This window comes from Phyllostomus discolor, chromosome 5 (assembly GCF_004126475.2).
Source record: "Phyllostomus discolor isolate MPI-MPIP mPhyDis1 chromosome 5, mPhyDis1.pri.v3, whole genome shotgun sequence".
Classification (NCBI taxonomy): Eukaryota; Metazoa; Chordata; class Mammalia; order Chiroptera; family Phyllostomidae; genus Phyllostomus; species Phyllostomus discolor.
The window spans coordinates 2,766,309-2,779,941 of NC_040907.2; the positions used below are offsets into that span (position 1 = coordinate 2,766,309).

Consider the following 13,633-nt stretch of genomic DNA (forward strand, 5'->3'; position numbering starts at 1 on the left):
GAGCCCGGAGCCGGGGCCCAAGCGGGCAGCAGGCCATGGCCCGAGCGGGCAGCAGGCCGTGGCAGGCCCCAGCCTGGGGCTCGGCCCCACCCCCGTTCTCCCTGCCAGGCTGGAGCCCAGCGGTGCTGAGCTGTGCACAGGGCCGCCTCTTGCCAACAACCTGGCTCGGAAAAAGCCCAGGAAATCAGATTACCTGGGTTTTCGAATTGCTCCGACGGGGCAGAAAGCAGCCTCTACCCGGGTCAGAAGTGCTGACGGGGCTGCTGAGTCATGCATTCTCCCTGCTGACGGGCCGCTTCGCCTGCCTCCACACCTTGCCAAGGCCCCGAGAATGGGGCAGCCGTGAGGCTCGGATAAACAAGCGGGAATCGATCGCCTCGCCGCTCGGGACGACGGCGGTGTGCGGCCAGCCCACGGCAAACGCCCGTTCCTCACCTGCTTCACGAGCGGCCCGTCCAGCCACTTCAGGACGCACTGGAACGCCGTGGACTCCTTCAGGGGCTGCCGCAGCCTCTGCGGGTGGGGGGGGACCAGCACGTGGTGCTCCAACGCCTCGCGCCAGTCGTGCATTCCGCCGGTCCGGGTGTCACGTGGGCCTCGAGGGTCGCCTGCGCCACTGGTGTCCAAACAAACAAACAAGTTAGAAGGGCCACAGTGCCCGGAGCAATTCCGAACGTCTCCCGCCTCCCACTGGATCCCAGAGCACCCAGCATCCCCGAAACCCACCCCCACCCTGAGATCCCACCCCCCACCCCCCGGTGGGGCAGACTGGCACCCACGCCGCCTTCCCCAGGGAAACGGGTCCTCCTCGCTGGCGAGCCGAGCAGAGCACGACCACCCAGCCTCCGTGACGGGCACAGGGACCGACACGCGTGTGGCTGCTTTGCACAGCTGTGGGGGTGGAGCACCGCACAGGGTGCCAGCCCCGGAGACGAGCACCGTCTTAGACGGGACTGGGGAGCGGGACCCGGTCGGAGCCAATGCGGTACGCGTCTCGGAGCGTCTGCGGGTGGGCCAGGGGTGACGTGCTCCTCTCTGCAGCCCCTGCAGTGCAGCGCTCACGGGCCTGAGACCGCCAGGGGCCGGCAAGGAAGCCCCTACCTTCAGACACGCGAAACGCCGGCAGAGCAAGGACGGGCGGGCCCGGGGGTCCAGTGGACCCAGCCGCCCAGGACGGCTCAGCTGCAGGAAATGTCTCTTGCTGCTGAACCCAGTTGGGGACAGTGGTACAGGCGTCCAGGGGACCTGGCTCACCTGGGATGTCACCTGCCTCCCCACCGGACAGGGATCTGGACCTTCCCGAGAGCCTGTTTGGCTGACACAGAGTCTCAAGATCTCAGCTTTGACAAGTGGCTGAGTTCTGCGCTAAACGACAAGCAAGGAGAAAAGGCAGGGAGCCGGTCTCCCACGCCAGCACTTCTGTAAACGTGGCCCCCAAACCCCCGAGGTTCCCCAGGCTGGCCAAGGGTGCCGCAGGGTCAAAGCTATTTCCATAACGTCCACATGAAGCTTGCTGGCCATCCTGCTCCTCACCGCCCAGAGCAAAGACCAATCAGCCCCACCGAAGGGTGTCCTCGGGGAGAGTGAAAAGTGCAAGTTTCACTTCCTCTCGACCCTGAGGATACGCATCCTTACTCTCCCGCGATGAAATGGGAAACACAAACCAAAAAACCTGCCGGGGCGCGAAGGCAGTGGTCCCCCCGGCCCGCTCCGCCGGCTGCCAGGATGCAGGCTGCGAGCTGAACTCGCCGCCTGGTCCGCACGGCCACGCCACCTCTACGCGAGAGGGCGGCTGAGAAACGAAACATGCTTATTCAGGCTCGTGCTTGGCAGGCACCTCCCGGGGTGAACAAAATGAGCCTGTCACTCCGGGGCAGACTTGGAGCCGGAACCAGGTTGCAGGCAACGGCTGCAGTAGCGGGGGAGGTGCGCGACCCCCGCCGCAAGCCCGGCCGCGACCTGCTCTGCACGGGCCTCTCTGACGCGATGACGGGCAGTGCCGGCAGCGAAAGCGATCTCTCGAAGCTGTATGATTCAATGTGTCAATACTGGGGAGGTCTGCATAACTCGCCACCGGTACTTTCCAGGTGAGCGAGACGTTACGACAGAAATGCCTGCAGGAGGAACAGATCCACCCGAAAGGCGTGAACGAGACCAAGGATGAAAGGTTCACTGGCAGGTGCCAGACTCGGCCCACATTTCTGCCACTTGCAGACGGGATCCCAGTTAAGGACCCTGGGGTGGGGAGACCAGCCTGGGTTAGCCAGGTGCGCCCCAGCCTGTCAGGAGGGGCCGCAGAAGAGAGGCAGGAGGGCTCAGAGCAAAGGTGCGAGCAGGGGAGACTGCTGGAGCAGGGGAGGTGTGAAGGTGGAGGAAGGGGCCACGAGCCAAGGGGTGCAGGGGCCTCTGGCAGCTGGAAAAGAAGGAAACGGGTCCGTGTCCCCGTCCCCGCCACCCAGAGCCCTGAGAAGGAACCAGCCCCGCCCACACCTTGACTGCAGCCCAGGGAGACCGATTTCCAACTTCCGGCCTCCAGAACTGGAAGAGTGTAAGTCTGTGTTGCTTTAAGCAAACGGCTTCATGCTAATTTGTTCCAGAAGCCACGGACTCATACAGGTGCCCATAGCCTGTAAGCAGAAGGGGCCTGACCGTCAGCCAACAGCCGACAGCCGGTGGGAGGGCCGCCCGCCCAGGAGGGCTCTGGGAGGCTCCAGGGTCCGGCCCTAAGCCCACGAGGCCCCTGCGCTTCCCGGGTCACGGCAGGTGCCGCCTGCCCTGGGCTCAGCTGCTCACCGGCCAGCTGCTCACAGAGGGAGCCACTCTCCGGCGACTGGAACCGGCGCTACTCACCGTCAGAACTCGGGAAATAGTCACACAAGCCAGTGGAAGTTTCCATACAGCTGACCCCCAGGCATGTTTGTTTTTCAGAGAAACACTGTTTCTCGATGACTTTTCTCATAAAACTGGAACGATTATACATTCAAAACGAGTGTTCTACCAGACTGAGGGGCAGCTGAACCGAAAAGTCCTCCCAGCCTCAGAGCACCAGCGGGGCACGCACCGTGGGAACCCCGGAAGGAGCCGCGCAGACCTGCCTTCCCCGAGGTTCCCCAGCACAGGACCACGCCCCTTTTGTGTAGGTGGCTCACCTGCCCAAGTCCCAGCCCGGTACCTCCTTCCCCTTCCCTGCACGACTGTGGGGCCCCAGGCCACCCTGGGCCAGCGGGGCTGCTGAAGAGCTCTCACGCCCTAGTCCGTCCTCATGGGGAGCACACGGGACGGCCCCTGGCTGCACCAGTAGGACATGCACTGGGAAGAAGAAACAGCCACCCAATCAAAACACTGAGCTGGGCAGGGGAAGGCGGGCAGCAACGGTCTGCACGGGCGATGGAGGGAGAGGGGACACCTGAGACACGGGCTCCAGCAGGGGCCGACACCCAGGTCCTTCCCTTCCTCCCAGCCCCACAGAAGAGCTGCCACCCGGACCTCCCTCCTCTCCACCTCCACCCTGTGCTGCTTCAGTTCCTCGCGGACGTCACACCCTCTCACACTCTGGACGGACAGACAGACACAGGCACGTGCACATGCACATGTGTGCACCCCCCCCCGCCCCCGGGTGCTTCCTATTTGCCCTTTCGGAGTCAGATCAAATGCTCCCTCCTGGGGTGAGGGCCCCATCCCCCAGCAGTGCCCCCCCCACATGGGATCCTGCCGTGGGGGTCACCACACTGCGCGGTCGGTCACTGCTGTCCCACAGGACTGCGCTCCACGAGGTCAGCACCAGTGAAAACCCCGTTCATGATGACGGAAACCCTCACGCCCAGCCGTGGAGGAACTGCGAGTGCATGCTGGGGAGGGAGGGCAGAGCGGCCTTTGGGGCTAGATGAACGATACTGAGAAAGCAGGAGGGTTCCATGCTCTTCCAAGAAAAGGGGACGATGGGCCGGGGGGACACAAAGAAAGCGTGCCAGCTTTTACGGAGCCCGGTGAGGAGCCAGGCACTCACAGACTCCCATACTTACCATTCCAACACCGCTGTACGAGAAGCACCCTTATCCTCCCGCCTCGGGTGTTGATGGGAGACTCACGGGTCTAGCAGCCACTCCGAAGTCATCCCACCAGCAGTGATGACCGCAAAGCCACTCTAACCACACCAGCCCCCCGGTGTCCCACCGAGGCCGGGAGAGGCAAGGGGACAAAGGCCAGAGTGGGTGGAGCGAGAGCACCGGCCAGGGGACAGGCTGATCCTCGCTGCCTCTCTGCCTCACGGGTGGCCGTGAGGCCCCTGCAGACCCATGCTCCACCTGTCCTGTCCAGCTCACCCGTCCTGCTCCAGCTCACACATGGTGAAGAAGACCGACTGAGGCCCTGACTGCAAGAAGCTAAAGATCCGGCGGGAAAGGGGAACAAGGGACAAGGGAGCAGCACGGGGTGACACCCAGCCTGCTCCCTGACGGGCTGAGAGCAGGGAGGAGGCAGAGAGGAGGGAGCCCCAGAGCGGAACAGGTGAGCTGGGCCCAGGTCCAGGGCCAGGCAGGGGCAGGAGCCATGAGGAGCTGTCCAGGCCCAGGGGAGCTTCCTTGCCAGAAATGAACAAGATTTTGAATAACCGAGACCCAAAAGCTTTGGAGAACTTTCAGGGAGAGTAAGTGGAGACCTAAGTAAGCACTGCTTGAAGTTCCTTTGTTCAGGAAATATTCTTTGAGTACCTGCCGGGTTCCAGGCCCTGGAGATGCCGTAATGACCACAGCAGACAAGCCCCCCGCCCCCCTGGCATGCCCCTGGAGGGTCAAAGACGATGCAAGTTAGCAGGAACAGAGACATGGTGGTGGGCTGCAGAAAGGACAGAGAGGCCGTGACGGAGACCTGGGTCAGAACCCCAGTGGGCGATGGACAGTCATCTCCAATCCGCCTTTTCTGACTGTGCAAGTGCAAGCACGAGGCTCCGCAAAGTGGGGTGGTGAGCTCCAAGCCAGTCAGGAGGTCAGCTGGTGGACAGCAGGGTGAAGGCAGGGTGCCTGCTGGTCCAGGGCCCCGAGCCTCCTGCGAGAGCCAGGGGGTCTGGCGATCTCCATGGGCGGCGGTACGCACAGAGGACAGACACCCACAGGGCACAGGCAGCCACAGGGGATGGGCACCCACAGGGGATGGACACCCAGGGCAGGCACCCAGCAGGGGTCCCCCACAGGGCTCCGGTAGGAGAAGGCTGCTGGGGACGCCGAATCTGGGAAGACCAAAGCCGGTCTCCGCAAAACCCAGGCTGTGAGTACCGCGCTCGCCTTCAGCTGGGGGGGCTATAGAGGGACTCCAGGTCAAGGGGCAGAGGCCAGAGGTTCAACCCCAAGGAGTCCCAGACGCCCCGGCCCCAGCGACCCGGGATGAACCAAGTGTCAGGCGAGGGGAGTGAGATGCAACTCTCGCGGGCACAGCCCTACGCCCCGCCCGGCCACCGTGACCCGCACGCACCGGATCTCCGCGGAGAGACGTGCGGAGCATCCTTATGACCCCGAGCCCTACAACGCGGCCCGCAAAGCGGCCTCAGCGGCCCGTGGCGGCGTCCAGGCTTCCCTGCGGCGCTAGCCAACATGGTTCCGCCCGCCGCGGGCCGCGTTACCTAGGAGACCAGCCCGCCACGTCCGCGCCCGCGCCCGCGCTCACCCCGCAGCGACGAAGCCCGCGTTCTCGAGGAGGGGACCCACGACGAACCCAGAGCCCCCCGCGGTCGGCCGCTGCCCACCGGGGCCGCAGCCTTGCAGACCAAGGAACGGCAAAAGGACGCCCGGCCGCCGCCACCAAGAGAGGAGCCTTGCAGGGCGACGCGCCGCGCGCTCAGGCCGAGAACCCGCCCCGCGTCAAAGCCGTCGGCCAATCAGAGCCCAAGTCATGCTGCTTCACTCTTGTCAGCACCAGCCAATCGGCGCCGCGGCGGGCCCATCTTAATTTGCATGCTCGGCAATCCTTCAGCCAATGGGAATGTGACTGGCGTGAATTATAGCCAATCATAAGCTGTCAGAGGCGTGGCCCCCGGGTGTCCCACGAGGTGAAGATGCTGCAGGCGGAACCTGGCGGGGAGAGCGGGATTCGGGGGCGCTAAAGTCGCACGGGCAGGGCGGGAAGGAAGATCCGGAGCGGTGCACAGGATCCGGAGCTGGAGCCCCCAGGTGAGTGTAGGGGGAGACCCCGGCGGGCCGCGCTATCCACGGCCATGCGGCCATGCACCGAGAGAGCAGCCGCGGGCACCCGCGAGGCCCGCGGTGATTCTCCATCTCCTCTTCCCCAGCGCGTCCCCGCGCCCGCCTCCGTCCTCACCTCCTCTCCAGCCGGCTGGCTCACCTCCTTCTCCATCATCTCTCTTCCCCATCATCTCCCTTCCCCCATGCCGTCCTTCCTTGCCTACCCTATCTGCCAGCTCCATCTCCAACCCCTGCCCCAAACTTCATCCCTCCCCTCGCCTCGATGTCCCCTCGGCCCATCTCAACCCTTTCTGCTTCCCGCAGCCACCCCTCTCCCTGCCCCCACCCCCATCCCGTCTCCCCGCCTCTGCGCAGCCCCATCGGAGCGCTCCAGGTGCCAGTCCTTCCAATCCCTTCAACCTTCTTGCCCCTGAAGGCGCGCCCTGCCCTTCCCTGCTGGTCCCTATCCCCATCCTCCCACCCATTCTGCTTCAGTCTCTCCCGTGGGCGCTCTCTCCACCTTGCCCCACTCCCCAGGACCTTGGCACTCCCTTCCTGCACCCTCCACCTTCCTCCCTGTGCTTCTCACACATCTCCAGGCTCTCTTCCCACCTCCTTACCTGCTGCCGGTCCCAAAGGACACAGAGACCCAGCGCCTGCACCACTGCGTGCCGCAGTAGCAGAAGCTGTGTACCTGCCCACCTTCTCGCCCTCCCACCCAGGCGCACCCCAACACCGCTCCTGGCATTAGTCCTGGAGGCTCCTGTGGGGTGTACACTTTGCCCAAAGCATCCTGGGGGTGGGGGGAGGCTCCAGGTGGGAAGCCCCTTAGCACCCTTTCCTGCCTTCCTCCCTGGCCACCCTCTCCCTCCCAGCCCCCACTTTCCTGCTTAGCCTCACTTTGTGATTCAGCATTTTTGGGGTCGGAAACTTTCTTTGCTTCCTGGCATGACAGGGACCAGGCTGGGGGGCCGGAGGCTGGAGGTCTCCATCCTGCAGCAGCAGGGCCACCTTAGGAAACGGACCTGCCTGCTGCCCGGGTGGAGAGCAAGGACCTGCGGGTGGGGGCCGCCTCTTCCTCCCTTTCATTTGTTGTCCCGTGTTGAACCGCATCCAGGGGGAGACGACATAAGTAATAGCTCTTGGGGAGATGGGCTATTAGCATTTATGGAAATTAATACATGCACATCCGGGGATCAGGAACACCAAGTTCAGGCCACAGCTGTCCCACTGTCTGTTGTTTCAGGATTTCTTCTTTCTCCGCAACTTCTCCTCCCCCTCAAAAAACGCCAGCCCCCTACCAATGCCAAGAGCGAGCTCCGGCTCAGCTAGGGAAGCCGCATTGAGGCCCCACGTCGCAGGGTTTGGGGACCTGCGTGTGGAGAGTCCCATCTGTCCTCCTGATTGTTGCTTGGCAAACTGCTCCACCTGCAGAGCTCATATCGGCCCCTGGGCTTCCGGCCCTGTGCCCTCGAGGTGGGGGCCCGGAGGGCACTGGCCCCCAGGTCACTCTGTAGAGATTGGGGATGCCCACCTGCCTCAGTGGCACTGAGGGGTCTGAGCTACAGCATGTTCCTGCTTCCAAAGCAGCCTGCTGGAGGCTTCCCGGACAAGACTGAGGTCCAGGTCTCTGCTCACCGGTGCGCAGACACCGTGGGCACCGCCAGCGCCTGAGGACAGAGCCAGGCTGGGGGCGGGGCGGGGGCATGGAAAGTGTGGAACCCGGTGTCGTGAACCCTTTGGTGTTTGGATGTGGAGCGGGGATGGGAAGAAGTTGGCACAACAGTGACCGCACACTGGAGGAAGGGCGAGCAGGGACACCGTCTCTTGCCTGGTGAGGGTCACAGCCATGGACGCTGGGGGGCAGCGGGGCAGAGCGCTCTGGGTGGGGCGGCTCAATAGGCTTCATACCATGCGGCTTTTCTCTCTTTCCTGTCTTTTTTCACGGATCTTCTAAACCCCAAACGATGCAGGAGGAAGTGAGTCTTGATTTAGCAGTTTCCGGGAGGGGCCCCTCTAGACTGGCCTGTTTGTTGGGGCTGGGCCCGTGGCAACCGGGCAGCAGGCTGGGGGTGAGGGAAGGCCTCCCGTGCTCGGGGAGCCCCAGGGACCCAGGGTGGCATTGGTGGGGACTCCGACAGGAAGTGGTGTGTCTTTAGTCCTTGACTAAATCTCAGTGACCTTCACATCACCAGAGGTCCCAGCACCCAGCGCAGTTATTCTGGGGCCCGTGAGTAAGGGGGCAGGACTGGGTCAGCTGCAGGCAGATTCAGGGAGGACGGCCTCTGGGGGTGTCTAGGGCCAGGGGCACCTCACCTCCCTCCATCCCCCTCCCAGCAGCTGGGCCTGTTGCTCCAGAGAGCTGCAAGGGTCTTGGCCACGGCGCCCCCCTCAGGGGAGTCAACCAAAGCCCAGAGGTGGGGGCGGGGCCAGCTTAGACCCCTCCCTTCCCACCAGCTGGAGCCCAGGTCACTGCTCTGGCTCTCCCAGAGGGCGAGCACCAGCTCCTGTGGATGGACGGATGTCGGCCGTCCTTCGGGAAGGCCACTTTGGAGGTGCTGCTGACATGCATGGAGGGGACCAATGCCGGGGGCGGGGGGGGGGGGGGCTGTTGGGAACGGGAGGTGCTGCCGACCACAGGGAAGTCTGGCGACGCCCCCCTGACTGGCCTGGCAGGCCCCCAGAGCGAGGCCGCCGTGGTTCTGAGATGTCGGCAAGATGTCGGGGGCGGGACACTGGGCCGGTGGGATGGGAGAAGGGGCTTGGCCCCTGCCGGACCTGTGCTTCCGACCGCCTTTCACACGGGTCTCGCAAGGCAGGCTGGTCAGCCAGGGTGGGGAAACCGAGGCCCAGAGGGGGGGCGGGGGGGAGACTCCTGTGGCCTCCCGGCTCATGGGCAAGCTTGATCCTGTTCCTGCCATGCCCAGACTCTGAGGTGGGCACCCCCCTGGGGAATTCTTACCCCCCACGGATGTCCGGGTTCAATCCCAGCTCCAGAGGACATGCATGGAAACCTGCCTTTTCAATGAGTAGGAACCCTAGCACATTCTGCTCTCCACTCGCTGTGTGCCCGCCTTTCTTTGGGGTGACTCAGGGGAGGTGTGGTGCTCAGCTCAGCCAGAGCAGGAGAGAAACAGGGGAGCAGGGGGCCCCTGAGAGAGTGCACACCTGGGCCCGATGGGAACATCACCCACCCGATCATCCGTCGCTGCAGTGGGGAGCTCACGGCTTTCCATGAGGCCTGGCCTCTGCAGGCCCCGGCATCTCCCGGCCAGGTGGCCGGGGGCAGGGCTGCATCTCACCCTTTGCCGAGGGGCTCAGAGGGTCAGCCTTGCTCTCCCTGCACGCCATGGTGTGAGCTGCGGGGCCCACACCTCCCAGCCTGAGGGTGCGCCCACACACCCAGCTCTCGAGCTCACAGCCCTGGGGGATGGGGTCCCAGGAGGCCACACTCCACTCTGCTCAATGGCCGCATGGCTGACCCCGGACACGGGGCATTGAGTGGGGGCCTGTGTGTGTCCCCAGTCCCCGGCGCCTGCCTCCCCTGAGCCTCCTCCTCACAGGCAGCCCGTCCTCCCTCTCACGCCAACACGCGGCACTTGCAGAAGTGACTGTCTCCTCGCCAGGCAGGACACGGACAAGACGGGGTGGGGGAACGGGGGAGAGCAGAGAGGAGGCGGGGCCCTGTCCCGCAGCTCCAGGCCCGGCTGCCGGCCCTGTGCGGGTGTTTCCGCCGTGGCTGCCGCGCCGGGGATCCATCCTCCACCTCAAAGCCAAAAACCGGGCTCACATCTGTCCTCCTCAGAACCCGCACCAGATTCGCAGACAAACCAGCAAACTGTTCGTGCTGGGGCCGGTTCCCCCGTGAGCAAGGTCCGGTAGACGCTGGATCTTGTCCCCGGGGCCCTTTGTCACCGTCCTGACCCGTGGCCCCTGGGGGGTGGGGGGCTAGCTGTCTGAAGACCCGCCTCTCTCCCTCTCAGCCACCTGGCGCCGTTTCTGCGTCCCCCTTTTTCTGGATTGGTGAAATGAGGCGACTTCAGTAGAACCATAGGGACAGCCCCTGGCACATACGGACACTCAATGTCACTTAGTCTGTGACTTCTAGTCATAGAGGGAGCCCAAGGCATTGCCACACCTGGTGGCTCCCAGGACAGCTGGAGCAGAGTGACGTGGGTCCCCTTCTGCGTCATGTCACGGTCTCACTCGCAGCTTCTCAGGAGGGGGGCAGCCTGGGAGAGCCCGGTGACCGCTCCCCCGAAGGGAGGAGGAAGAGGGGGCGCCTGTCGCCATCCGTCTGCAGAGAAGAGCCACCCTGGGAGTGCAGGGACAGGCCCTGCCCCGTCCTCCCTCACCCCAGGTCCCCCAGAGGGCCGGGCAGATCCGCAGTGGCCATGGGCCCGAGGCGGCCCCAGAGCCCACTCTGAGCACGCCCCTTCCCCCTCTTACCGTGACGTGTCTCCATGCCCCGTCCCTCGGCCGCCCTCTGACCTTCCAGAGCAAACTCCGACCCCGATGTCCACCAGCTGTCAGATGCAGCCCAGGGCAGAAGGGTCTAGAATTCTGCTGGGGAGTCTTGCCATTCGGAGCGCTCTGTGGTGGCAGGCCTCGCCTGGGAACCGTGTCCTTCCCAGCCCTTCGAGGTGGAGAAGAGTCAGACAGAAGTAAAGTGCAGAGACACGGAGACTCTCAAGAGTTCGCACATTAAAAAATAAATCAGGATGTAAACATAGTTCAGAAGCTGGAAATTCCGACGATGGGGGAAGGCCTACCACCTGGCCAATGAGGAGCAGGCCCCACCCACCTCTGCCTGTGGGCGGGGCCGAGAGCCAGGAAGGGTGGAGGAATCACAGCTGAGCATGGAAGCCCCTTGGGGGGGGGGGGGTGACAGCTGGGGTGTGCCACTTTAGCAGAGCTGACAAAGGAGTCCCTGGTGGGGGCGGGGCCTGCTCGAGCAAGACCCTGAGGGACGACCGAGCAGGTTGGACAGTGGCCCAGATGCAGGGGCAGCACAGCAGGATGTGACGATGGCAGGCGTTAAGGGTGGCAGGAACGGGGTCCGGGAGACCAGACATGGAACCCCTGGGGGCTTTGGAGCAAGGCAATGACACCTCCGTGCGGGGACGGGGACTGAGAGAGTGGAAGGTGTCCACAGCGAGGGGCAAGGCCACGGAGGAGACCTGGGGCGCCTCCCGAGTGCGGGTCTGCTGTCCTCTCCACCGCCACAGCAGCCCCCGCGTGTCGCATGGAGCAGGACCCCGTGAAAATGTCTTGAGCAGTGAATGCAAAGGAGGGCATCACGGCCACGCCCCCGCAGAGCTAGCTGAGCCACAACGGGTGTGGGTGGTGAGAGGAGAGTCTGGGATCCCCCCGCTTTGTGTCTGGGCGTGCTCAGGCTGCCGCCCGAGCTGGGCCTGCCTCGCTGGGTCCCAGGCCTGTGCCACAGCCAGCCGTGCCTGCAGGTGTGGGGAGGGCGGACCTGGGGTGCACGTGAGAACCAACTGCCAACCACCCACTGGCCACTGGCGACCGCCCTGACAGTGGGCAAGGTCGCTGGGATCTGGGGCCAAGAGGCAAGGAGACAGAAGAGAGAGCCAGAGTGGCCGAGAGCGCAGGGTCTGAGAGGGAAGGTGAGGGTCAAAGCGGGCAGGAGAAAGCCGGGGTTGGCCAGTGCCTGAGAGGAGAGGAAGCAGAGGACGCGGCCGGCCGGTGTCCGCGCCCGCCGGTGGCCCCGCTGCTGGGGGAGGCGGGCTCTGCTGAGAAAGAAGGGGAAGCTGGCTCCCAGGCATGGCCGGCATGGCTGCAGAGGCACCTGCCACATCCTCTCCCAGTAACAGGCCCACCTGCAGCCTCCCCTCCCAGTAACAGGCGCACCTGTCATTCTGACCCTCTTCTGTGTCAACTCATTCGCTCCTCGCTGTCCACGGGCGCGTAGCCACCATTGTCCCCATTTCTCTGGTGCAGAAACAGGCTCGGCCGGGCCGGGCGACTGCCCTGAGGTCTCGGAGAGCACACGAACCAGAGCCAGGATCCGAACCCAGCTCTTTGGCACGGAAGCCCCCTCTCGTAACCTTTGCACTCTGCCACCTCGGGGGCTGTGCAGAAAGCGGACAGCGAGTGAAAAGGGAGCTGTGCGGACACTGCGCGCTCAGGGGGCAGCAGGTTGGTGGGAAGGGAAGTGGAGTTGCTGGTTAACCGGGTCCGTGGGCAGGGCCCGCCCGGGCCACCCTCTCGTGGACAACCTCCTCAGTGCGCGATTCTGTGTCCTGCCCTGATGAGGCACCTGTGACGTGGGGGTGAGGGTTCCTCCTCCCGGCCTCACTGCTGGCTCAGCACACAGTGTGACTACAGAGAGCGTGAGAGCAGGGGACGCATCGGGACGGCAGGGAGTGGTGCCGGAGAATGGCCCCCAAGGGTCATTCTGCAGCTCAACCAGCTCCTTCCTTCACCAGCCCCTGGGCCGGGGGTTCCGATGCCGCACTTTGAGAAACACATCCCAGCTCTTTGAGTGTGTGGGCGAGCTTTGCTGGGGGCTGAGCCGGGTCTGCCGTCCCCGTGGGTGGGAGGAAGGAAGCTAACCGGTTCCGGAGACATGCCGACCCCACCCAGAGTCACGCTGCCCTCAGAGGGTGTCCCTGGGAGGGGTGGGGAAAGAGGGCTGTTCCACCCTCCTGCAGCCTGGTCACCGTGGTAACCACGGGGACCTGCTGGGGGTGCCCAGTCACCTGCTGGACCGTATGGGCGCTGCGAGCCTGGCCGGGCCCCACGGGCCTACTGGTGGGTCACTGGGTGGCAGCCTATATGGGTGGCAGGTGCAGCCCTGTGCACCCACCCAAGCGGTCTGCAAGCAAAGGCATCAGAGGCCTGGAGACCCTCCCCGCAGGCTCTCAGGAGATGAGAGGGCCCCCGTCCGAGGCCGAGGCAGAACCCCCACTCTCTACAGCAGCCCAGGAGCTGGCATTGAACCCATAGCGGGCTTTATTTCACCCGGCATGGGGGCTGGGGTCCCGGCTCCTCCAGCCCTCGGGCCTCGAAAGCCTCCTCACTCCTCAAAGCCGTGTGTGTGTGTGTGTGTGTGTGTGTGTATGTGTGTGTGTGGTCCAGCCTCCTTGTTTTCAGGAGAGGGAAACTGAGGCTCGGGAGAAATCGTACTTACTGGCAGAGCTGGGGTCAAAGTGTGACCCAGTGGGGGTCCTGCTGACAGCCGGCGGTGCACCCTCCCAGCACCCCCACCAGGGTCCTGCAGGTCTCTCCAAGCACAGGCCATGGTGGGCATTGTAGCTGATGTTCGGTCCCCCCTAGACCGTGTGTCCCGTGAAGCTGGGGCATGTCCGGCCCGCCACCTCCGGACCCGGCTCAGCTCTCGGACAGGCGCACGGCAGCTCAGGCCCTCGGCACGGGTCGGAGCACGGACTCCCCCGACGGCGGAGCCACATGGGCACTCACAGGTCCCGTCCGCC

General features: G+C 64.5%; 2 protein-coding genes across 5 annotated transcripts in view; one reads left to right on the forward strand and one right to left on the reverse strand.

Annotated features, from left to right (window-relative positions):
* NPHP4 (nephrocystin 4) overlaps nt 1-618 on the reverse strand; it is a 65,488-nt gene extending 64,870 nt beyond the window's left edge. For both annotated transcript variants that reach the window (XM_036025225.1, XM_028511538.2), the window contains exon 1: nt 436-618. In XM_036025225.1, the coding sequence (XP_035881118.1) occupies nt 436-570 (135 nt within the window). In that variant the 5' untranslated portion in view covers nt 571-618. The remainder of the gene's footprint in view (nt 1-435) is intronic.
* A 5,410-nt stretch (nt 619-6,028) lies between these two features.
* Nucleotides 6,029-13,633, forward strand: part of KCNAB2 (potassium voltage-gated channel subfamily A regulatory beta subunit 2) — a 62,609-nt gene continuing 55,004 nt past the window's right edge. Inside the window, exon 1 of one of the 3 annotated variants that reach the window (XM_036025248.1) lies at nt 6,029-6,161. The gene's annotated coding sequence lies outside the window, so the exon portion shown is untranslated. The remainder of the gene's footprint in view (nt 6,162-13,633) is intronic. The other 2 variants (XM_028511553.2, XM_036025247.1) reach the window with 2 other exon arrangements.